Source organism: Orcinus orca, chromosome 1, assembly GCF_937001465.1.
Source record: "Orcinus orca chromosome 1, mOrcOrc1.1, whole genome shotgun sequence".
NCBI lineage: Eukaryota > Metazoa > Chordata > Mammalia > Artiodactyla > Delphinidae > Orcinus > Orcinus orca.
The window spans coordinates 96,436,787-96,461,461 of NC_064559.1; the positions used below are offsets into that span (position 1 = coordinate 96,436,787).

General features: G+C 43.0%; 2 protein-coding genes across 4 annotated transcripts in view; both read left to right on the forward strand.

The window, feature by feature from the left end:
- Nucleotides 1-14,897, forward strand: part of COPA (COPI coat complex subunit alpha) — a 50,306-nt gene extending 35,409 nt beyond the window's left edge. Inside the window, exons 16-33 of one of the 2 annotated variants that reach the window (XM_033414316.2) lie at nucleotides 186-271; nucleotides 360-525; nucleotides 6,183-6,345; nucleotides 6,448-6,594; nucleotides 7,364-7,553; nucleotides 7,676-7,771; nucleotides 8,925-9,013; nucleotides 9,207-9,330; nucleotides 10,201-10,290; nucleotides 10,471-10,580; nucleotides 10,984-11,061; nucleotides 11,225-11,293; nucleotides 11,855-11,991; nucleotides 12,253-12,439; nucleotides 12,538-12,648; nucleotides 12,967-13,128; nucleotides 13,790-13,984; nucleotides 14,248-14,897. In XM_033414316.2, the coding sequence (XP_033270207.1) occupies nucleotides 186-271; nucleotides 360-525; nucleotides 6,183-6,345; nucleotides 6,448-6,594; nucleotides 7,364-7,553; nucleotides 7,676-7,771; nucleotides 8,925-9,013; nucleotides 9,207-9,330; nucleotides 10,201-10,290; nucleotides 10,471-10,580; nucleotides 10,984-11,061; nucleotides 11,225-11,293; nucleotides 11,855-11,991; nucleotides 12,253-12,439; nucleotides 12,538-12,648; nucleotides 12,967-13,128; nucleotides 13,790-13,984; nucleotides 14,248-14,307 (2,260 nt within the window). In that variant the 3' untranslated portion in view covers nucleotides 14,308-14,897. The remainder of the gene's footprint in view (nucleotides 1-185; nucleotides 272-359; nucleotides 526-6,182; nucleotides 6,346-6,447; nucleotides 6,595-7,363; nucleotides 7,554-7,675; nucleotides 7,772-8,924; nucleotides 9,014-9,206; nucleotides 9,331-10,200; nucleotides 10,291-10,470; nucleotides 10,581-10,983; nucleotides 11,062-11,224; nucleotides 11,294-11,854; nucleotides 11,992-12,252; nucleotides 12,440-12,537; nucleotides 12,649-12,966; nucleotides 13,129-13,789; nucleotides 13,985-14,247) is intronic. The other variant, XM_004284431.4, reaches the window with a different exon arrangement.
- A 3,101-nt stretch (nucleotides 14,898-17,998) lies between these two features.
- On the forward strand, nucleotides 17,999-23,615 carry PEX19 (peroxisomal biogenesis factor 19). Of its 2 annotated transcripts, none has more exons than XM_049701846.1 (8): nucleotides 17,999-18,148; nucleotides 19,567-19,676; nucleotides 20,109-20,274; nucleotides 20,712-20,797; nucleotides 21,011-21,172; nucleotides 21,903-22,079; nucleotides 22,246-22,290; nucleotides 22,424-23,615. In XM_049701846.1, exons 1-8 carry the CDS (start codon nucleotides 18,079-18,081, stop codon nucleotides 22,532-22,534), a joined length of 927 nt encoding a protein of 308 aa, XP_049557803.1. In that variant the 5' UTR covers nucleotides 17,999-18,078; the 3' UTR covers nucleotides 22,535-23,615. The 2 variants fall into 2 exon arrangements, with proteins under 2 accessions (XP_049557803.1, XP_004284480.1); XM_004284432.3 differs by having other exon boundaries at nucleotides 22,459-23,615.
- The last annotated feature ends 1,060 nt before the right edge of the window (nucleotides 23,616-24,675 follow it).

Consider the following 24,675-nt stretch of genomic DNA (forward strand, 5'->3'; position numbering starts at 1 on the left):
AAGAGGGAAGTATACAATGTGAGCCAAATGTTTAAGTCACTGAACTGTAATACAGAAAATGTTTATTTGGTATTATTTTAAGAAATTTCGGTTTACATTAATTTGGAGATGAAAAGGAGTTTAGGTCATAACCTGGAATAAGGGAATCAGGTCCGCTCATATTTGCCCTTCTCTCTCTATCCCAGGACTCTGGCATCTGTGAAGATTTCCAAGGTGAAATATGTTATCTGGTCAGCAGACATGTCCCATGTAGCACTACTGGCCAAACATGGTAAGTCTTCATTATGTCCACCCTGATTTAGAGACCAGTCCCTCCCTCCCCATCCCTGCCAGTCTACTTCACTCACCCTGTCCAGCAGAGCACTCATGTCCTTTGCCTCTTACAGCCATTGTGATCTGTAACCGCAAACTGGAGGCTCTATGTAACATTCATGAGAACATTCGTGTCAAGAGTGGGGCCTGGGATGAGAGTGGGGTATTTATCTATACCACAAGCAACCACATCAAATATGCTGTCACCACTGGGTAAGTTGATTATCTGAGATACAGAATGGGAGAAAGTGGCTTCTTAAAATCACTGTCGTGTCTCAGGAGACATACTGAAGTCCTCCTTGAACTGTCTTCATGGAAAAGCTTTGTCTGGCATATATGTGCTAGGAGCATCAAAACATTCTTTTTTCAACTCTTTTAAAATTGTGAAATATGACACAAATATAGAAAATTACATAGGTTATAAATATATGAAATAGCAAATAGTTACATAATGAACATCTGTGTAACTGCTACCCAAGTCAAGAAATAGAACATTTCTGGCACCCCAGAAGCCCTTTGCCATGTGGTCCCTATTGATCACATCCCTCTCTCTTCCTCAAAGATAACATTCTGACTTTTATGATAATTTCTTTCTTGCTTTTCTTTGCAATTTTACCACCCAGTGTGTGTCTTAAAATAATGGTTTAATTTTGCCTGGTTTTGAACTTCATGTAAATTAAATCATGCTGAATGTATTATTTCATATTTTGCTTATTTTGCTCAATATTTTGTTTGTAAGATTCATCCATGTTGTAGCTCTAGATTATTTGTTTCTGCTGTTGTATAGTATTCTATTATATAAATATGCTACAGTTTATCAGTTCTATTCTAGAGGGATAGTTGGGTGATTTCTAGGTTTTGTCTATTATAAATGATGTTCTTTTAAACATTCTTCCATGAATTCTGGTTCATATGCACATACATTTCTCTCTAGGGCAGAATTGCTAGGTCATAGAGCGTGCTTATCTTCACATTTGCTAGGTAATGTGAGAGTGATTTTACCAATTTGCATGCCAACCAGTGTTGTATAAAAGTTTCTTTGCTTGTCACACTGGCCAGCACTTGGCCTTTATCAGACTCATTTTTGTCTGGTGGATGTGCAATGTATCTTGTAATTTTACTTTGCTATTCTCTGATTCCCCAGGAGATTGGACAACTTTTTATTTAGCCATCCATCAGGATTTCCTCTTCTATGAATTCTGTTCAAGTCTTTTATCCTTTATTTAAATGAGTTATCCTTGTTCTTTTGTTATAGGAGTTCTTTATATATTTGAATATCAGTCCTTTATCAGGGCTATGTGTTGCAAATATTAATATCTCCTCCCATTCTATAGTATGTCTTTTGATTCTCTTTTGATATCTGTTAATGAACAGAAGTTCTTAGTTTAATGTAGTTGAGTTTATGAATCTTATTCTTTATGGATATCAGGTTTTGTGTCCTATTTAAGAAATCTTTGTTGACTCCAAGATAATAAAGGCATTCTTTTATATTTTCTTATGAAAACTTTATAGTTTTACCTTTTATATCTAGGTCTATAATCTACCTGAAGTTGATTTTTTTGTATGGTGTGAGGTGTCGTGAGCTCAGCTTTACTTTTTCCATAAGGACACTCAGTTTTGTACCAACATCATGTATCGAAAAACCCAGCCTTTCCCCATAGTTCTGCAGAGCCATCTTTGTGATATATGAATCACGTTTAAAAAAATGTAAGGATCTGTTTTTTGTTTTTGTTTTTTTATTTTTGGCTGCATTGGGTCTTTGTTGCTGCACGTGGGCTTTCTCTAGTTGCGGCGAGCGGGGGCTACTCTTCGTTGCAGTGCGCGGGCTTCTCATTGCAGTGGCTTCTCTTGTTGCGGAGCACAGGCTCTAGGCACGCGGGCTTCAGTTGTTGTGGCACGTGGGCTCTAGAGTGCAGGCTCAGTAGTTGTGGCACATGGGCTTAGTTGCTCTGCAGCATGTGGGATCTTCCTGGACCAGGGATTGAACCCGTGTCCCCTGCATTGGCAGGCGGATTCTTATCTACTGTGCCACCAGTGAAGTCCCAAGAATCTGTTTTTTGTGGTCTGTCTCTGATTGAATTCTACACTGTCTTAAGTATTATAGTCTTGTAAGTCTTTACAACTGGTAAAGCAGTTCCACAAATCTTACCCACTTTGTTTTACTTTTTTTTAAGTTATTAGGCTATTTTCAAATTAGTTTTGCCTTGAAAAGGCATATTTTCAAGTAATTTTTTGTCTTGAAAAAGTATAAATTTTAGATTAGCTTGTGAAATTCCATGCCAAAAACAAAAAAAGACAAACGAGAGTTCCTGGGCCCTGGTCGAGGAACTAAGATCATTTTTTTTTTTTTAAAAAGTTGATTTTTCTCTCTCTCTTTTGTTTTTAATTAATTAATTTATTTTTGGCTGCGTTGGGTCTTCGTTGCTGCATGCAGGCTTTCTCTAATTGCAGTGAGGGGGGCACTACTCTTCGTTGCAGTGCATGGGCTTCTCATTGCAGTGGCTTCTCTTGTTGAGGAACATGGGCTCTAGGCGCACGGGCTTCACTAGTTGTGGCACACAGGCTCAGTAGTTGTGGCGCACGGGCTTAGTTGCTCCATGGCACGTGGGATCTTCCCAGACCAGGGCTCGAACCTGTGTCCCCTTCATTGGCAGGGGGATTCTTAACCACTGCGCCACGAGCGAAGCCCCGGGAGCTAAGATCTTGCAAGCCTCACGGCATGGCAAAAAAAACCCAAGAAAACAGAAAGCAAAAAACCCTATTGTGATTTCAGTTGGGATTGTGAATCTGTATGTGATTTGGGGATTTTGGGTGTAATTGTTATCTTTACAATATTAAGTTTCCTAATTTGTGAACATGATATAGTAGTTCTTCATTTATGTAGGGCTTCTGAAACATCTTTAAATAAAGCTGTATAATTTTATCCATAGAGATTTTGCATTTTCTTTGGTTAGATTTATTCTTAGGCACTTGATAGTTTTTAATGCTATTTATAAATGTATAGTATCCATTTAAAAATTCAATTTTATAATTTTTCCTGATATTTAGAAATACAACTAAGTTGTTTTGGGGGTTTTTTGTTTTGTTTTGTTTTGTTTTGTTTTTTGCGGTACACAGGCCTCTCACTGCTGTGGCCTCTCCCGTTGCGGAGCACAGGCTCTGGACACGCAGGCTCAGCGGCCATGGCCCACGGGCCTAGCCGCTCCGCGGCATGTGGGATCCTCCCGAACCGGGGCATGAACCCGTGTCTCCTGCATTGGCAGGCGGACTCTCAACCACTGTGCCACCAGGGAAGCCCCATAACTAAGTTTTAAATTAATTTTATCTCAGAGACCTTGCTAGACTCTTATTAATTCTATTAATTTATTTATATTTTCTTTTCAAATACTCATAGCATCTGTAGGTAATGACACTTTTGTTTCTTCTTTCCAGCACTTATTCTTTTTTTTTTTTAGCGCTTATTCTTTTATGTATTTTTCTTGTCTTACAGCACTGACCAAGATCTCCAGCACAGTGCTGAATAAACACGGTGATAGCAAACTTTCTTGTCTTGTTCCCAATTTACAGTGTCACTTTTCAGTGTATTGGCATTATGTAAGCTTGCTGTAGATTTTTTTATAGATACTTTTTATCTACTGAGGAATTTCTTCGCTATATCTCAAATGAATATTGAATTTTTTTAAACCCCTTTTCTGCATATATTGAGGTAGTCATGCAGTTTTTCTCCTTTTGTTGATTAATGTAGTGAATTAAATTGATTTTTTTTTAAATGTTAGACCAACATTGTATTCCTTATACAAATCTGACTTGGTCATGATGTTTTACCCTCTTCAAATATTGCTTGTTTCAGTCTGCTAATATTTTGTTTAGGATTTTGCATCTTTGTATATATATGTGTGTGAGATTGCCCTGTGATTTCCCTTTTCCTTTCTGTCCTTGTCAGGCTTTGGTATTGAGGTAGTGCTAATTTCATAAAATAAGCAAAATAATATACTTTATTCATCTGTTCTCTCATTGAGTTTGTATAAGATTGGAATTAATTCTTCCTTGAATGGTAGGTAGAATTTGCCAGTGTAGTCATTCAGGCCTGGTACTTATAGGAGGATTTAAAAATATGATTCAATTAATTTTATGTAATAATTACAGGACTGTAGGAGTTTTCTGTTTCTTTTTAGTCAATTTTGGTAAATTTTACTCTTCTGGGAATTTGATCATTTAAAAACATTTATGCATATCCTCATTCTGCAAGATCTATAGTGATATCCCTTTTTGCATCCCTATTATTGCCATTTCATCCTCTTTTTTTTTTTTTTAAAGAAACTTATTTATTTTGTTTATTTATTTTTCGCTGTGTTGGGTCTTCGTTGCTGCACGCAGGCTTTCTCTAGTTGCAGCAAGTGGGGACTACTCTTTGTTGCAGTGCATGGGCTTCTCATTGCAGTAGCTTCTCTTGTTGCAGAACACGGGCTCTAGGCACACGGGCTTCAGTAGTCGCAGTGTGTGGGCTCAGTAGTTGTGGCTCGCGGGCTCTAGAGCGCAGGCTCAGTAGTCGTGGTACACGGGCTTAGTTGCTCCGCAGCATGTGGGATCTTCCTGGACCAGGGCTCAAACCCGTGTCCCCTGCATTGGCAGGCGGATTCTTAACCACTCTACCACCAGGGAAGTTCCCGTCCTTTTTTTCTTAATTAGCTTCATGAGAGGTTTATCAGTTTTACCCAGCTTTTGCCTTTATTGAACTTCTCTATTGTACTTTTGTTTTCTATTTCTTAATTTGTACTATTGACTTTATTTTTTGCTTCTAAGTACACTCTTTGTTTTAACTTTAGAAAGAACCATAAGGGCTTCCCTGGTGGCGCAGTGGTTGAGAGTCTGCCTGCCAATGCAGGGGACACGGGTTTGTGCACTGGTCCGGGAAGATCCCATGTGCCGCAGAGCGGCTGGGCCCGTGAGCCATGGCCGCCGAGCCTGCGCGTCCAGAGCCTGTGCTCCACAACAGGAGAGGCCACAACAGTGAGAGGCCCACGTACCACAAAAAAAAAAAAGAACCATACAGTTTTTGAGTTGGATGCTTACTAATTTTTAGTCTTTCTCCTAATATTAAGCATGTAGACCTCATTAATTTTCAGTCTTTCTTCTAATATAGTATATGCACTTAACACTATAAATCGTCCATCAAGTATTGTGTTAGCTATAGCCACAAGTTTTAATCTGTAAACTTTTAATTTTTATTCAGTTTAAAATATTATGTGCTGGGCTTCCCTGGTGGCACAGTGGATGGGAGTCCGCGGGTTCGTGCCCCGGTCCGGGGGGATCCCATGTGCCGCGGAGTGGCTGGGCCCGTGAGCCATGGCCACTGGGCCTGCGCATCTGGAGCCTGTGCTCTGCAGTGGGAGGGAACACAGCAGTAAGAGGCCCGTGTACCGCAAAAAAATATATATATATTATGTGCTTTGCATCATTTCTTTGTACATCAGAAGTCTTCACATCTACCTCTCTTCCACTTTCACTTATAACTTATAAGGAAGGATTTAACTGTTCATAGTGGCCTAGTGATTATATATCAGAACTTAAGATTTAACTTTTAGGTCTGGTTCTGATACCTGTGTCTGTTAGATCCTAGAGTACTAGCTTATAAAGAGAAATCATACCATCTGCCCCATCTTTTCCCACTTCATACAAGAGAATAAAATAAATTAATTTGGTTCTGCTCTTTTTTGAATCACTTCCTATCTATACTATTGTTTAAATGGCACTTGACAAAAGGGTAATGAGAAGATAAAAGGCTGGGTCCTAGGCTTGTTTTATTTCTTTACAGGCTAGATTTACTCTTACACTGACTTAAAGCTGTGCTCTCTAACTCTTATTCTTAGGGACTATGGGATCATCCGAACTCTGGATTTACCTATCTATGTCACACGGGTGAAGGGCAACAATGTATATTGCCTAGACAGAGAGTGTCGTCCTCGGGTGCTCACCATTGATCCAACTGAGTTCAAGTTCAAGCTGGCCCTGATCAACAGAAAATATGATGAGGTATGAAATGAGGAAGCATATTAGGAGTATTGAGAAGGGCAGCACTCCTTTTTTCCTATAAGTGATCTCTATTTCCTGCCCTAACCCTCCCCAAATGTCTAGGTACTACACATGGTAAGGAACGCCAAACTTGTAGGCCAGTCTATCATTGCGTATCTCCAGAAGAAGGGATATCCTGAAGTGGCACTGCACTTCGTCAAAGATGAGAAAACTCGCTTTAGTCTTGCACTGGAGTGTGGAAACATTGAGGTGAGAGAAGTATGGTTATAAGCCCCATATTGTTGTAGAGGAGGTGAGAGGGTTAGGGTGGCATTGGGAAGACATTATTCTGGGCTTGCTTCTTCAGCCAATATAATGGAATTTAGAATTTTTTTAGTTGTTAGATTGAGCTATCTTCCTGTTGCTGTTTGGCCATCTTTGCTTCTGCCCCAGCATTTCTATTGTTGTTGTCGCTCTGAGTTAGTCTGAATTCAGTAACTTTTAGAACAGAACCAAGATAGCATAGAATTTGGAAAATTTCATTATTTCCTTGACATTTGACTTGCTAACTGGCGGCTTAGATGAAGGAGTACTTATTAAATGTTGAGGCCTAGAGTCTATAGGCATTATTTTTAAATGGGGAGAAGCCTAAGGAAAATTGACTTTCTTACTTCTGAACTTCCTTCTTATTTCTTCTGAGGAGCCCCTGTGGATCTTCAAACCTGGCAAATGGGAAATATGATAGCTAAGCAAGAATTGGCCTTATGGAATCAGCAACTGCTAGAAGATGATTTTGTTGTAAAAGTAAATTTCTGAGGAGGAGGATAATGTGATGTGATTCTTCTATCCATGGATCCTAAGGGATCTTATTTGTTGATTGAATTTTCAGTACTATTAGATTGAAAACAAAGCTAGGAGGATTGAAAGTGTAAAGAGTTCCTTGGGAGATTTACTTAGAGACAGACGTTTTGACTGTAGTCCCTGGTTTTGAGTCACAATAACCTCCAACCTGTTAATTCTAACTCTGGGGATTCTTTAGATTGCTCTGGAAGCAGCCAAAGCACTGGATGACAAGAATTGCTGGGAAAAGCTGGGAGAAGTGGCCTTACTACAGGGGAACCACCAGATTGTGGAAATGTGTTATCAGCGCACCAAAAACTTTGACAAACTTTCCTTCTTGTACCTTATCACTGGCAATCTAGAGAAACTTCGCAAGATGATGAAAATTGGTGAGACCCCAGAAACTAAGGATGGGAAAAGGGGTCCTTGGGGGAAGGAAGAAGGCAAATAGAGGCAAGAGAGAACTTGAGAGAGAAGACCTAACTTGGTGTCTCTTATTGACTTGGTGCAGCTGAGATCCGAAAGGACATGAGTGGCCATTATCAGAATGCCCTCTACCTGGGAGACGTGTCAGAGCGGGTACGGATCCTGAAGAACTGTGGGCAAAGTAAGTATCCAGGACTCACTTCCTTTGGGGCCTTAGGAAGTATTTTCTCTTTATGGTGAGTTATTCATATGTAGTAGTGAGGGATTTCCCTTCATTGCACATTTTTTCAAGACTGCATGCTCCTACCATGCTCAGAGACTTTCTTCAAAGCCAAATGGAGGGACAGCCAGAAAATATAGTTTGGCTAGGCACTCTTAGGAAAATAGTTAATATCTTGGGGGAAATGGGTTTTAAAAGGTCCTGGAGCAGATACCGTAGTAAATGTGGTTGGTTGAATGCCATTAGAGTTTTATCGTTTTACTTCAAATCTGGAGGTTTCGCCCATTTATTTATTCATTTTATATTTAAGGGGTATTTTTTGAGAACCCACTGTATACCAAGCATTATACTAGCACTTGAGATACCTTAGGGAATAAGACAGGTGAAAGATGTGGTGTGGACCAAGGTGCTAGCTGTGAATGGGTGAGCAATGGTCAGATTCGGCATATATTTTAAAGGTAGAACCAACGTGATTTGTCGAAGGGGACTGGTTGGGGGGATGTGAGAGAGAGCAGACTGGGATGAGTCCAAGGTTCTTGTTAACACTGATGATAGATCTTAAGGATAAGCAACTGTTTTAGTTATTTATTGCTATATAACAAATTACCCAAAACTTAGTAGTTTAAAACAACAAATGTTGATTATCTCAGTTTGCAGCATGACTTAGCTGGGTGCCTCTGGCTCAGTGTCTCTCATGAGGCTGCAGTCAAGGTGTTGGCCAAGGCTGCAGACATTTCAAGGCTCAAGTAGGGGAGGATCCACTCCCACATTCGCTCTGTGGCTGTGGGCAGTCCTCAGGTCCTCACTGGCTATTGGCTGGGAGACCTCAGTTTTCTGCTCTGTAGTCTTTTCCATAGGGCAGTTCACAGTATGGCAGTTGGTTTCCCTTAGAGCAAATGAGGGCACCCAAGATGGAAGCCATAGTCTTTGTATCCTAATCTCAGAAGTGACATCCCATCATTTCTCCCACATACTGTTCATTAGAAGCGAGTCAATAGATCCAGCCCACACTGAAGGGAAGGACTTATGCAGGGACTTGACCAGGAGGCAGACATCAGGACACCAGTATTCACTTGGAAATGTACCTATACCACAAAGTCTGTTTTCTTAACAGAGTCGCTGGCCTATCTCACAGCTGCTACCCATGGTTTAGATGAAGAAGCTGAGAGCCTGAAGGAGACATTTGACCCAGAGAAGGAGGCAGTGAGTCTTTATTTACATAAGTATCTCTGATTACAGGATTAACTCTGAGATCTTGGGACTATTTAAACCTACAAATGTTACTCCCCACCTGGTTACCAGGAGAGGCAGAGAAACAAATGAGATCAAAGGAGGCTCCATAACCTTCCCTAGATGGTTCCTGAGAGCTGTTTGCTTTTAACCTTGTATCTTTCAGATCCCAGACATTGACCCTAATGCCAAGCTGCTTCAGCCACCTGCACCTATCATGCCATTGGATACCAATTGGCCCTTATTGACTGTATCTAAAGGGTTCTTTGAAGGCTCCATTGCCAGCAAGGGTAAGTGCCCACTTCTTCCATAGCATTTTTGTTGTGTGCTTGTTTTCTGAAAAGCTGTCCTAGAGAGTACCATTAACTATTCTATCCTTTTCCTCTCTCCTTTTTTCTGTGTGATGCCTCATGCAACACTGAGATGCCAATTAAAGTTAAAGTCTTTTAAAAACTAAATAAAAGCATTATGGCATCATTAAAATTTGGAAGATAGGAGGGAAAAAGAGAGATGTTTCTTAGTCCATGGCTCTAACAACCACTGTTAACATTTTGGTGTATTTTCTTAGATTTTTACCATATATGTAGTCATACTCTCCGTTCTGTGTTTTATCATTCATGACATACAATCTTAAGGTATAACTCAGCTACCTCAATTCTGTCACGTGGGTATACCCACTACCACTCCCACCCTTACACTCCTGTTTTCTCGGCTATGTCTACTAGTTTGTTTCTCCCAGCTGAGAGCCTAACTAGACCCTTGGGCATTTCGTGCCCAGTCCTGCTCTTTCTTCCATATCCTCTCATCTAGCCTTTGTCCTCATGCCCTGTACACACTGTAGTGGTGGTAACTTAGCAAAGATCTCAGCAAGAAATGCCAAGAGTTGGCACCAAAGGCTGGTTAGTAAGAAATTGTTTGAGGCTGTTTTTGGTAGCAGGAAGGCCAGTTGTTTTCATCTCTCTTCTATTCCCTCTCTCTGTGAAACCTATGCTAACCAGGTTAGCATAATATAGATATCAAAAAAATAAACAAAAACAGTAAGTGGACACAACATTGGCACCTGCTTCTGTAAGGATGCAACAGTTTGCCTGCAGAGGAGGCCATATCTTAGACTTAGCTGGCTGTAACCAGCTCCTCCTTTCTGTTCCTTCCCTCTGTAGGGAAGGGAGGAGCACTGGCTGCTGACATTGACATTGACACCGTTGGTACTGAGGGCTGGGGAGAGGATGCGGAGCTGCAGCTGGACGAAGGTATGCATGTTCTTCTAGGAGTGTTCTGGGCAGATGGGCTCCCTGGAGTGGGACTGGGTTGTGGGGCAGTTCTGCAGGGTGCTGGACCATAGGACCAACAAGGATCCCAGTGTTTTTCTTTCCTTTGGCTAAAATTGTGTCACTTTGAGAATCTATGTTGAGCCTGGATTTTCCTTACAGATGGGTTTGTGGAGGCTACAGAAGGTTTGGGGGATGATGCTCTTGGCAAGGGACAGGAAGAAGGAGGTGGCTGGGACGTGGAAGAAGATCTGGAGCTTCCTCCTGAGCTGGTATGTGGAATTTTCACCCTTGTAAGGTTCTCTCCATTTCTCCCTGTGGAGGCCGGTGGCCTTATCAACCCCCCAACACCTGTCCTGAGGTCCCTGAACGGGAGGGGGTCTGGATCCTCCTAGTCTGATGCTTAACTCCCATTTGAAAGAAAGAATAATAAGATTAACTAGGGTAGTGCCAGTGTCATCTTATGAAAAGGCAGCAAGCTTTTTTGCCTGATTGGCGCTTTTGGTGTATCGTTTTGTTAATGGGAAAGCTTCTCCTATTTTGAGAGTCATCTTCCACAACCACCACCCCTCTTCCCCAACAGAGGCTGGGAATAAGGTAGAATTGTGTTTAGATTTATCAAGGCAAATTGCTTGAATGGCTTAAAAAATGACTCACTCTTTATTTTTCCCCTAGGATATACCCCCTGGTGTAGCTGGTGGGGCTGAGGATGGGTTCTTTGTGCCCCCCACTAAGGGAACCAGCCCAACTCAGGTAAGCAGGGAAACAGTCCTGTAGGGATAAGTGTTTCTGAGCTGGCTATACTTGATTAATGTGTAAAGAATATCGACACTCTTCTATTACAGATATAGAGTAGGACTGTTGGGAAGAGAAAGACCAAAATTTCACTTATCTTGGGTTTTCTGTTTCTTGTTAGATCTGGTGCAATAACTCTCAGCTTCCAGTTGATCACATCCTGGCAGGCTCTTTTGAAACAGCCATGCGGGTAAGTCTTAAAGCTACCTTGGCTTTTGTTGAGTGTGCCTTGCCTACGGTCCCAGGGGGATGATTGATTCATCTTAACCAAATGGAAATTATTATACCCACAAGGGCAGAGGTGTATATTTAACGTGGAAGTCTTTGGTCTTGCCTAAGGAAACTTGCCTCATAAGGCCTTCCTCTTACGTGCTTTCAGTCTGGCTTAGTAATCTCGTAAGGTGGATTCTTCCAGCCATCTTCCACCCATTTATAGCGTGCTTTCTGGCTCACATCAGTGAAGTGAGCACCCCTTAATGAACAGGTGTAGTTTTTGAACACTAAGCCATCTGCTATCGTAGCAATAACAAAAACAACCACAACTGCAACAGCCACTAACATTCAGTGTTGACTGTGTGCCAGGCATTATCATAAATGCTTTATGGGTATTATTAAATGAGGTAGATCCTATAATTAAATATAATTTACTGATGAGGAAACAAGTACAGAGAAGTTAAGTACCTTGCCCACTGTCAACTAGTTTTTAAGTAGCAGAGCCCAAATCTTATGTTTCTTTCCTCTTGTATTCCAGCTCCTTCATGACCAAGTAGGGGTAACCCAGTTTGGCCCCTACAAGCAACTGTTCCTGCAGACCTATGCCCGAGGCCGTACCACCTATCAGGCTCTGCCCTGCCTGCCCTCCATGTATGGCTACCCTAATCGCAATTGGTAAGGTCCCTTGCTGCTGGCTTCTCTCTGTTCCAACTTAGGGTAGATATTTCAGATGGTAACCTCAGAGACAGAATTGTCCCAGAGCTGAGGTTTCCTAGTAGGAAAAGATCTTTGGCTTGGCACTCTGTCAGGTTTGGTTTACACCTGCTGCATCCATTTCCCTAGTTTCTTTCTCAGTAGGGTGTTGTGATCATGTTGCCAGAAGAAGAGGTTAAGTCCTAGTGGGCCCCTGATCATCCTGTCTTCTTCCCCTTTCAGGAAGGATGCAGGGCTGAAGAATGGTGTACCAGCTGTGGGCCTGAAGCTTAATGACCTCATCCAACGGTTGCAACTGTGCTACCAGCTCACCACAGTGGGCAAGTTTGAGGAGGCTGTGGAAAAATTCCGTTCCATTTTACTCAGTGTGCCACTTCTTGTTGTGGACAATAAACAGGAGACTGCAGAGGTAAGAGCAGTCACAGTGTCATAGTCATACTTGTCATAGTGCTGGGCACCCCCACCTTCTTGCTTCTGTACCATGACCTTCTTTTGCCCCCTCTCCAGGCTCAGCAGCTCATCACCATTTGCCGTGAGTACATTGTGGGTTTGTCCATGGAGATAGAAAGGAAGAAGCTGCCCAAAGAGTCTCTAGAACAGCAGAAGCGCATCTGTGAGGTAAGACCTCTGGGCCTCTAAGCAGTACAGAGGCGTCTTCCCTTTTACCCACTATTAGGTCTGAATTCTTTAGGTCTCAATATGGGGAGTAAGAGAAATTTGGGCCCATTTCTGTGAGGAAAGGATATATTTCTCCACCTGTCTTCCTCATCTCATCAGTCCTCCATAACTAGGAGGCAGAAGATTTCTCTGCTTTATAGCCAGTCCTGTTTTTATTTGGTTGTTTTGCTGTGTTTCTAATGCATATGTGACCCCTTATAAATGACCTATCCCAGCTTTAGCATCAGCATGGCATGTGTTCCTCCTTCTGTCCACCAGATGGCAGCCTATTTCACCCACTCAAACCTGCAGCCAGTGCACATGATCCTGGTGCTGCGTACAGCCCTCAACCTCTTCTTCAAGCTCAAGAACTTTAAGACTGCTGCCACCTTTGCTCGGCGCCTGTTGGAACTCGGGCCCAAGCCAGAGGTGGCTCAACAGGTATATGGGAACTCCTTTAGTGAGCGTAGGGGAACTAGATCTGCTCTTACGTGGAGGGAGTCGAAGACCAAGGTCCTTGTCTCTGAAACAAAGTGCTGTATAACAGCATTCAACAAAAAGAGCCAACAAAATACCATCCTCTACTTACTGGCATGGGGACCTCCTTTTGTTCCTGGAAACTGAACTAATATCTTACTCAGACATGGCACCACTGTGAGAGTGTGACCTGCAATATGGAACAGGTCCTCTGTACCTGAAAATCAACCCAGTCCTGTCCTTAAGTTCTAGATTTCCCCTCACCACCACCACTAGCCTCCATATACATGTCCCATTACTTGTGTTTTCCAAAAGTTTTCTATTTGTGCAGTGAAAGCCAGTTTTAACCCTTTCAGGGCTAACCCTGAGAATTCTCAGACTTAGTGGAGGAGTATGGGTCTAGATCCATGGAGCCACTTTGGGATAGAGAAGGAGAAAGCCTGATACAACAGGAATGGCAACTGTTACCCCTTCACATATGACCTATACAGAGGACGTGTTCTGTACTCATTCAGTACAATTGCATCTACATCAAAGAAACTACTAAACTATGGTGATGAGATCATTTGAGTTGTGGTGTGCAGCTTTCAGTCCTTGTAAATAAAATATTCCTTCACTCTTTTAGACCCGCAAAATCCTGTCTGCCTGTGAGAAGAACCCCACAGATGCCTACCAGCTCAATTATGACATGCACAACCCTTTTGACATCTGTGCTGCATCTTATCGGCCCATCTACCGTGGAAAGCCAGTGGAGAAATGTCCACTCAGTGGGGCCTGCTATTCGCCTGAGTTCAAGGGTCAGATCTGCAGGGTCACTACAGTAAGTACTGTCCTTGAGAAATACATCTAGAATTCTGTCTTGAGGGAAGGACCAACTAGCATGTTGGTCCTTTTTGTCTCCTGTATTTCCCCCTCACACCTTGAGGCAGTGACACTGGAGGAGGGTAGAACTTCCCACTGCTCCTTCCAGTCAGTAACAATAACAAACCACTCTACTGTGCTCATTGAGGTATGGAGGGAGTAGGCTTTCTAGGCTTCTCACCCTCACAAATCCCTAACTTTCTTCTATTTCTTCTTCCATAGGTGACAGAGATTGGCAAAGATGTGATTGGTTTAAGGATCAGCCCTCTGCAGTTTCGCTAAGGCCTGCTTCATGTGTGTAGGGTTAAGCACCGTGTTTTCCCGCAGACAGTTAGTCTTTATATCCTTCTAACTCCTTCTTCCTCAACTACCCTTCATATTATTGATGTTTAGCTCTCTCTACCCTAAAACCTAATGTCCTTTTCTCTTCTTCTATGGCTAATCAAAATGTCTAAACCTGACCTTTTTTTTTTTTTGCCTCTGAGGACCTCTCATCTCAAGGTAACTACAGTTGTGGTCACAATTGGCCTTGCCTTCCCAGCTTAGATCTTTCAAAGAACATTTGTGATGAACATTTGTGAAATAAATTCCTGCTATATTTATTCCTTCCCTCCCCACCACCTTTGTGTACTTTTTGTTAGAAAGGAATGAGGTGTAATAAATAAGATAGCATCTTTTACTCAGTCATAACAAGCTGTCAGCCATCCCCGTTTTCCTTGGGCATTTAAACTCCGAGGCAGATATCCTCTGTGTGGCCAGAAACTTAAAGTCTGAGAAGAAACTATTTGATTTTCCAGAAATGGACATCACTTTTTGTTGACTTGTTCTTTACAAAGATTGTTCTTGTATTTTGTTTCTCACACTAAATAAATTTCTACGAGAGTTTTGTGGCTTGCCATTTGTTTCCTGGATACTGTCATATTCCTACTTACTCCATGTAGCTGCCCCATCAAAGCAGATACCTTTCCTTCAATAATTACTTTTAATTACAAAGGTATAAATACCTATATGTTTTTTAAAGTACATATTTTTCATAGGATATAGTGAATTGCTGTGAGAATGGTAGAAAGCAAGTAGTTCCCCTATTCCATTATTGACTGCAACCTTCCATCTATTGCTAATTATAGAGTGTATTCATTGAGCACCTGCCATGTACTTGGTACTGTTCTAGATGTTTTATGTGATATATATGTGATTAATTAGTAATACATTGTATATAGTACAGCAATTACAATGGCAATACAGAATTTTGCTTGTCATGTACTAAGATTAATTCCATAGAGTGATGTACTGTGCCTTTGATTAAAATATATACTTTTTTTCATTTTAAATTCATGTTTTCAATAAACAATACATTCATATAGTTCAGAAATCAGTAAATGTAAAAAGCTATTCTGTAACATCTTCCTCCCACCTTTTTCGTCAGCCACCTAGTTCCTATCGCCTTCCCCAAAACAGGTAACTGCCATTGTTAACTTCCTTATATCCTGCCAGAGATTTTTTGATGTATAAACAAGCAGTTATGAATATGTTCTTCCCTATCCCCCTGTTATACCTAAATGGAAGCTTACTAATGATTTTAAGTTGCCTTGTTATTCATGGATATGTGAGTTATTTCCATTCTTTGGATATTATATACAGTGCTGCAATGAGCAACTTGAACATACATTGGACGGGTGTGGAAAGTGAATCTGAGGATAAACTATAAGTGTAATTCCTGCTGTCAAAGAGGGCAGGGCTTTGTATCTTTTTAGCTTTAAAAGATACTTTCTTAAACAGAATCCCCAAATTAAGCCTGCCCTCTCAAAAATTTGCATGCTATTTTCATAACACTTTCTCAAGTTATAAACATTCTTTCTGTAACCATAGGCAAGTTGATGAAAAATTTGGCAAAATGGCAAAAATTTTCTGTAAATTTAAAATAAATTATAAAATTAATTTTGCATACCAACATAAATATTCTGAACTGAGGGATATGAAAAAAGTGGACAGTCCTCATGAAGCTTATGTAATTGGGGAAACAAAATGGATACATGTGAAATAATTAAATACCAGGAAAGAATTTGAAGTTGGTTAATAAACAGTGGAGAGCCATTAAGTCCTTACTTGAGAGAGTGATATAAAGAAAATGTTGTAAAATACTGTTTTGCAACAGTGTTCACTATACGTGAAAGGTGGGAGGTGAGTAAATACTGAGATGAGGTGTTAGGCTTATCAATAGTAAAGCAAGTTTAAGAAATAGTGCAAAGGAAGAATCATGCTTATTTTCAACTCCATCTTAATTCTTTTATTTACCATCTGATGTTTTCCTTATTAACATACTGATATTACCGTATTAATGTAAAGCCAATATAAATACCTGTAATGTGTGCTTGATATAGTCATATTAGAGATTACACATGTAAGCAGTTTGGAGTTGAATGAGAAAGTTAACCTGGAATAGATGTTACAGATGTTTGGGAGAAAGAGATTAATCAGGGAAGGACCTTAGAGTCCCAAATGTAATGTTACATATTTGTAATATGAGTCCTAGAGTGGTGAAGGGTTTTGAACAAAGCAATTTAAGAGTTGGGACTGGAATTTAGGTCTTCTGACTCCACAGTGTTTTCTCCCAAATCACAGTACTTGTGCCTGGAAGAACACAGTAGGTTTTGCACAGGTATGATTTTAAAAGTCTGTGCCCTGTATGTCAAGGAAAGAGTAAGTACCTAAACTGGTGCTTGACACAAGTACTCAAGTGTGTGTTTTGGAAGCTAAGGATGAAAGTCATGATGTAACTTTTTTCATTTAGTGTGATTTCTCCCTTTTAAACTTTATGGTACTTTATCCTTACTTCTTATAAGACACTTAAACTTGTGCCATACTTACTGTGTGTATGTCTAATCCTACCTCCAGCCTAATCCCCAGTCAACTACCTTACAGCAAGGGCTGGTCCTGATTTCTCTCTCTGCCCTCCACTGTGCCCAGCATAGGATATTAAACAACAGCAGATGCCTTCCAAGGGCTGAGATAGGTTTGTCAGGCAGTTGATGCATTCTCACAGATCTGAATAGCACAATTCCAGAGGAGGGAAGGGATGTCTGGAGTTGTCTATCTGAGTGTCCTCCAACTACACTCGACTGAGTTCTGCGAAGAGAAAAGGAGATAGGTCAGGGAAGGCAGGTCTATTACCACTACATTCCAATTGCCTCCTTGCTTAGTCCAAGGTCCAAGAGTCGCTTTTTCTGCCTGATTTAATTAACCAACATTGAGTTCTAAGTTATTGGCACTGTGACAGTTTTAATGGGGTGCAGGGAAATCAGAGATATCCACTAGATTCTGCAGAGAAACATGCCTCATCAGGGCCTGGGAGAGCAAAGAGCAGCCAATGAGTGCCCAAGTTTTAGTCCCTAGCCTAGGAGCTGGGGATGCAGCAGTGAACACGACAGATGAAAATCCTTGCTATCATGGTGCTTAAATTCCAAGGGGCTTGAGAGGAGATAACGATAAATAAATAAAATATATAGTATGTCAGATAGTGGTAAGTGTTGAGAAAAATAAAGAGGAAAAGTGGATAGGAAGTGTATATGTGTGTGTGGGAGGGGTTGCAATTGTATTTAGTGAGGCCAAATAAGGCATTTCAGAGAAGATGACGTTTGAGTAAAATACTGAGGGAAGTGAGAGGAAACTAGCATGTTGGGTATGCCGTTAACTATCGTTATTGATTACACACGCACAGCTTCTGGTTGTTCGTAGGCAGTTTGTCCCAATTTGGCCTACCCACAGTTCAGGAAGAAATAATAAGCCAGGTAATGCGGGCAGTTGAAAGAAAGGAAGCCAAGCCAGTAAGAAACCTGGCAGAAGGTAACAGTAAATTCCCCTCTGTTGGTTCTACGTTCCTAGAGAAAGAGTGGAAGAAAAAAAGAAAAAGAAAAAGAATCGAAGCTTCCTGTCCCTTTAAAAATGGCGGCCCGGCACGGGCCAACAATGCCATTGGCTGCACGAGGCAGAGGGGGAGGGCGCGGGGGGTGGGGCGCAGAGTCCTGCCTCCTACGGCACGGCGGAGGTGGCAAGATGGCCGCGGCCGAGGAGGACGGTGGTGTTGGGGCTGAAGCCGACCGGGAATTGGAAGAGCTTCTGGAAAGTAAGAACCCGTAATGGGAAAGGCCCGAAGGGGGCAGGTGTAAGGATCCCTTCAGGGGGTTAGGTGAACCTGAGGTATTTGGGGCGGAGCAGGAGAGGTTCTCCAAAGGTTGGTCGGCGGCGGAGAGTCTGCGACCCCCGAGATAATCTCTGGGTCACCCTCTCCTTCGCGGCGGGAGCTGAGGAGCTCGCTTTGGGTCCCTGAGCGGCCCGGACCGTTGATCTCCTTGCTGGAGGGGAAACTAACCCAGAGGACGATGTTTCACGATCCCACTCCAAACTCCCCTTACTTTTTAGATTAGTAAGTTCTTAAAGTCTTGACTTTCTCCCCGCCGGCAGCAGCCTTCGGTCCTCGGTGGGCCGCGAACCGGACATCCACGGATCGCTTCCATTAACTCTTAGCGAGCCCGAAGTGCGTCCTTCTGTGCACTGTCCTGTTCTCCTTAACACAGAAGACACGCCTTTCCTTCTCCCAGTCCTTTCACCTTTCTCTCACCAGGCCCCTTTCCAGTTCTTTCATCATGTCAGAGCTCAAACACACTCTCTTCCCATTATTTTGAAAAACAGGGTGAGACGGCCTCTGGGGAAGACAATTCACCCTCTTAAAAGAGGGTGGCTGTACTTTCCCTCCTTAGCCCTGTTTCTTGCCCAGAGTGGGGCCGCTGCCCTCCCCTTACACTTAAGAGTCTGGCAAACAGAATGGTGGTGAGGACAGAGGCTTTTCAGGGAAGAGGTGAATATTTTTTTGTTTCTTGCTCAGTCAACAGACAGAGTGGGCAGGCGGAAAGATGAACAGAAATTGTGAGAAGTGCTAAGTGACTGTGTGAGTCTGCAGAGAGGAGGCCAGAGGGAGCTCTAAGAGCTTTGGGGAGGGAGAGTGAAACTGGAAGATAAGGGAGTTCAGTGCCCTCCTATGGAGTGTAATATGGAGTCCCTCAGTTCATACTAGTACCAGGACCCATGGGGAGCTAGGTGAAACATCTTGTGGCTTCAGCTTTCTTGCCAAAGATTATTCCCTTTAGGGTTCCAGAATGAATTCAGGGGGTTAAGGACATCTGTGTTCTCTGCTCCCCTTGGATATCTGTATGGGATTTCTAGGAGTCATTAAAGAATGGCAAGGAAGGCACTGTATAGATGGAGATGTCTCTGCAGAAGTTTTAACTCTTCTCCCAGCTCTGAGAGAGATGCTTGTTCCACCTTAAGAGATTTCTTCCCCTTTGATGACAATAAATTAGGTAATGGGGTGGGAAGTGGGAGGCTTATTGAGGGGTGCGTCAGGAAAGGGAGACTCAAAAAAAGGAGAAAATTTAGGAAAGTTGACAGTTTGAAAGATTGTCCTCTTAATGCTTTGCCCAGAAACTCCCCAGCCTTGCATCCTCATCCATCCCCGAATACACGCCGTGTTTCTTGTTTCTGAAGGTGCTCTTGATGATTTTGATAAGGCCAAACCCTCTCCAGCACCCCCTCCTACCGCCACAGCCCCTGATGCTTCGGGGTCCCAGAAGAGGTCGCCGGGAGACACTGCCAAAGTATACATTCCACCCACTTAAGGGATGGGGGGGCGGGCAGTGGGCATGCAGCTCTGAGCAGAGGGCGGGCAGGCCCCTGTAGGCCAGAGGGGAGGTGGGGGAGGTGCCTTGGCCTCACATTGCTGAGTGCTCTTGCAGGCCTCAGTCCTTGTGAAACAGGGACTTCAGATTGAGTAGAGGGATCTCAAGGAAGTTCTTTAAGAAAAGAGCAGATTTAAATGGTTGGATTGGGAGTGACACTCCATACCGTTCCCTCAGTGGCCAGATACCTTTTTGCTGCTCTTAGTAAGAGAGGTAGTCAGAATGTCCAGTGGAGGTGGGTAGGAGGGAAGCACTGCATTTCCCAGAGCCACTGCCTGTGACTTTTGTCAGAGGCCATGTGCAGTGGAGTGCCAAGTAAGAGATGCACTTAGGCCACGTTCTCCCCTGCAGGATGCCCTCTTCGCCTCCCAAGAGAAGTTTTTCCAGGAACTGTTTGACAGCGAGCTGGCTTCCCAAGCCACTGCAGAGTTCGAGAAAGCAATGAAGGAGTTGGCTGAGGAAGAGCCCCACCTGGTAGAGCAGTTCCAAAAGCTCTCAGAGGCTGCTGGGAGAGTAGGTGAGGAGGGGACCCCAGACAACTGAAAATGTCTGAGCAAACCTCCTAGGTCATTGTTGCTTGAGGACACCAAACTTTGTAAAGTTGACAGCAATTATGATACCACTGCCATGGGATGGGGGAGGAGATGGGAGGAGGCATGAGACCCTGTTTAATGAAAAGCATGAGATAAGTTGGAAAGTAACAGAAAAGATTATTAAAAAGTGACCATTTTAAAGGTCACAGTGTTAATGTGGGTGTCATTGTGGAGAACAAACTGACACACAGTTCATGTAGTTTTATGAAAATAACTATGAAGATAACCATAGAGTATTCAAAGATGTGGAGTGCTAGTGATTCCCTAATAAATGCTCCATATCCAAGCTGGTAACCAGGTCAGTCTAGGCAAGCAAACAGTTAAAATCCTAAATGACCTTGGCTCTTTTCATCTCTCCTAGGCAGTGATGCGACTTCCCAACAAGAATTCACTTCTTGCCTAAAGGAGACATTAAGTGGACTAGCCAAGAATGCCACTGACCTTCAGGTGAGGGGGAAGAGATAGGGAACCACAGGGGGCCCACTCCTAGACACTTCACCAGCAGAGTCTCAAAAGGCAGACTCTTGGGTATCATCTCAAGTCTGTCCCTGCCTGACTACTTTGCTACAGGCAAGTTTAAATAGTTCTTTCCCACCTGAAAGGTTGGTGAGCATCCCAAGAAGGTAGTATACTTGCTCACCTCCCTTCTGTCCTTTCTAGAACTCTGGCATGTCAGAAGAGGAGCTGACCAAGGCCATGGAAGGGCTGGGCATGGACGAAGGAGATGGGGAAGGGACCATCCTCCCCATCATGCAGAGTATCATGCAGAACCTCCTGTCCAAGGATGTGCTGTACCCGTCACTGAAGGAGATCACAGAAAAGGTTTGTGAACTTCTATTTATGCTTTTCCTCTTTGTTCCCCATTGTATCAGCTCCTGTGAGCTGCTTTGTCTATTTAGAGCCTGCAGAGATAGAGTAACTCAAGTGTACAGGTTCATCTATTTTTTTCTCCTTTATTTATTTGGAGGGGGAGAGTTAGGGAGGAGTTGCATCTCCAAGAGAATAAAGCTACCATACTGAGGATGTTTAAGGTAGAAGGGGAAATCCTTCAGCTCTAGTTTTCTGTAAATTGGTCTAAGTCTCTGTTGTTGTCTGATAAACCTTTCTTGCATTTCCAACTTCATTAATTTCTCCAATAAGGTTTCACTGAGGATTTACTGGCTTTATGCTGTTAACAATTTTTAAGAGTAGTTTAAATGATGGTCTCTGCCATCACAGAGCTTATAGTGTCACTGAAGAGATTTTTAAAGGTTGTTAAAACAAACAAAAAAGAAGGGATATGTGACAGAGATCATATGTGGCCCTTAAAGCCTCAAATATTTACTATCTGGCTCTTCACAGAAATGTTTACTGTCCTCTGGTGACCGTAAATGCTAGCACAGCCAGGTGATCTGATTGAAGTGAGTGCTACTTCTCATGCTGAACTCGCTGATTTAGCTTTTCCTTCTCCTATGTTCCTGTCCCCTTCATGTTTTACTCTTCCTCATATTTTATTGCCCTTACTTATTCATTGTTCACTTACTTCCTCCCCACCCATTCTCTCTTTGCTTAGTATCCAGAATGGTTGCAGACTCACCGAGAATCTCTACCTCCAGAGCAGTTTGAAAAATATCAGGAACAACACAGTGTCATGGGCAAAATATGTGAGCAGTTTGAGGCAGAAACCCCCACAGATAGTGAGGCCACTCAAAAGGCTCGTTTTGAGGTGGTGCTGGATCTCATGCAGCAGGTAAGGCCTCCTCTTGCCGTCTGCCCGCTGCTGCTATCTGCTTCCGTGTTCAGTGGAGGAGGTGTCCTGGAAGGATGCCTCCCTGCCCAGCCAAGGTGGAGGAGGGAACACAGGAGAGGCCACATAGCATGGTCTTATCTCTTGTTCCTCTTTCCTTATTTTCCAGCTACAGGATTTGGGCCATCCTCCAAAAGAGCTTGCTGGGGAGATGGTGAGTATACCTTCTCATATACTTTAATCTTAGCCCCGGTTTCCAGTATTTTGTAACCTTTAATGATTTCACCTAAGGTGATAATTGTGGCTGCTGGGGATGGACCTTCAAAAGCTCTAACTTTCTGAAATAGGAGGAGTTATCTGAGTCCCTTCATCTCTTCTCCAGCCTCCTGGCCTCAACTTTGACCTGGATGCCCTCAATCTCTCGGGCCCACCAGGTGCCAATGGCGAACAGTGTCTGATCATGTGAAACACAACATGCTTTCTTCCCTGATTCCCAGCCGTGGGGGAACGTCTGGAGTCAGCAGAACCACTGGGAGCTGAGGCAGGAGTGTCGTCTACAGGAGTGGTCTGCCCACTGCCATCTGTCATCCCACCCAAGATTGTGCCATACCAGCGGAGGCTTTTTCTCTGTCTTTTTAGGAATAAGGCCTGTTCTGCAGATCATTTCTGTGAACCCTTTCCATTGTGGTTTCTGCTGCTAGCAAAGGCCCAGCTACCTACCAGGTGAAGGAAGGTGTCCCTTTTGGGGCATGCACCTTCTTTCCTCTCCCAAAATAATGTTATACAGGGCCACACTGAGTTACTTTTGTACCCAGGGTCTTTGTGCCTTGTGTCTACTCCCTGTCTTGGACCTGGGGAGCAGGGACAGAGTCCTAGGACTCTATATTTCTATAGTTCTCTTGGGCAGCACCTGTGGGAATGAATGGGGAGAAACTTAGCCTAGGCTGGGGGTTTAGGTCTGTCACCACACCCTCTTGCCTTCAGACTGTCCTGAATTCTCTGAAGGGAAAGTAAGTGGGGGGGCTTTTGCATAAAAATGCTACTCTTTCACAGTAGGTTGAAAGAGAAGCCCTGGGATTCTCCTCTCTCCAGGTACAGAGTCCTCAATTGCCTGTTCCAGCCTGAGAACTCAAGTAGCTGCCCTGTTCTTTCTATAATGCTATGTGATCTGGGTGAACTCAGCCCTTGACCTTCCTTTACCCCCTGCCTCTCCTCTCATCTCTCTATTTTAAATACCTCTTTATTCCAACCCTTCTCTGAGCCCAAACTGTGACAAAGAAGGGCCCATCCTGTTTCCCCTCATCTAGTCCATCCACCACCCTCACTGGCCCCCCTATCTCCCTGGCAAATGTATATAATTATAGTGTCAGGTCTAGGAAATGAATTACTGTTCTTCCCCAGATACATTTTGGCTTATTTGAGACATCTGATTCCTTTGAATCCTGTTCATTGATTCAGGGAGGTAGCTTGGGAAAGGGGGGGTGGGATGCAGCCTGGGTCCTTTTTCCTGACTAATAAATATTCTGAGTGAGGGATTGAGCCTGTTTTTCATCCAAGTCTTTTCCTAATCTTCCTCAGCTTCTCTAAGCTGCCGTGTGAGGAATGTTAGCATAACATTGCATTACTGGGTTCTACCACCACTTCCCTTCCCCAGCTCAGTCTGCACCTCAGTTGGCAAAGGAGACTGAATGGCCATCTTTCCTCATTTTCTCTGAATATTTCAATTTGGGAAGCCCTTCGATTGGTATTGTATTTTAACATTTCACAGTATTATTATTAATGTTAGTAATATATTGTTAACATGTTTACTAAATTATTTTTCTTTGAGCTGACCTTGCTTTTCTCTGTGGGAACCAGTGAATCTGTAGACCTTGGCTGCCACATATTGGTGGATACTCTGATCAGACCAGCTGGCTGTCCTGGTTCAGCACTGAGAAAATAACTTCCAGAGCAAATTTGTACTTACCATTTGTGGCACTTTGAGCTCCTGACATGTCACTTTCCCTTGGATTAAGACTTTTCACCCCTTAATATCCCACACATTCTGTGGTATTGGCGAGGAAGGAAATGTTCTTAAGGCCTGAGGTTGTTTGGGAAGGTCCAGCTACTGTACCTTAAAGTACAGAAGAGCCCGGGTCTGAATCTGAGACTCCTCTCCTCTGCAAGAGATGGGAAAGTGCAGGCAGAGTTGTGATGATGGTCACAGGACGTGAATGGCCAAAATTCTCTCCTTATAACTAGCAAAAACTGGATGAGGAAAGAGAAAAAGGAGGGAAGAACGAAAGGGCCTTGCACCTTGAGCTATGTGCCAGTTTTCCTTTACACATTCTCACTTCTGCTGGCCTGGCCAGGGCTTACGCCAGGAACCTAAACAGATGCCACCTTAGTTTTGTTCCCAGGCCATTCATTTTCATTTTGATTTTGATTGAACATGAACAAATTTACCTCAGGTTACTCTCTGTTCCAAAAATACTATTTGAATTATTCTAGGACTTGTGGAAAGATGGAGCGGTCCTTCTCAAACTGTGGTAAAGGACCAGGTTTTTTGTTTTATAAGTATCCTGTCCTTTGTCCACCAATATGTGTTCCATATGTGCAG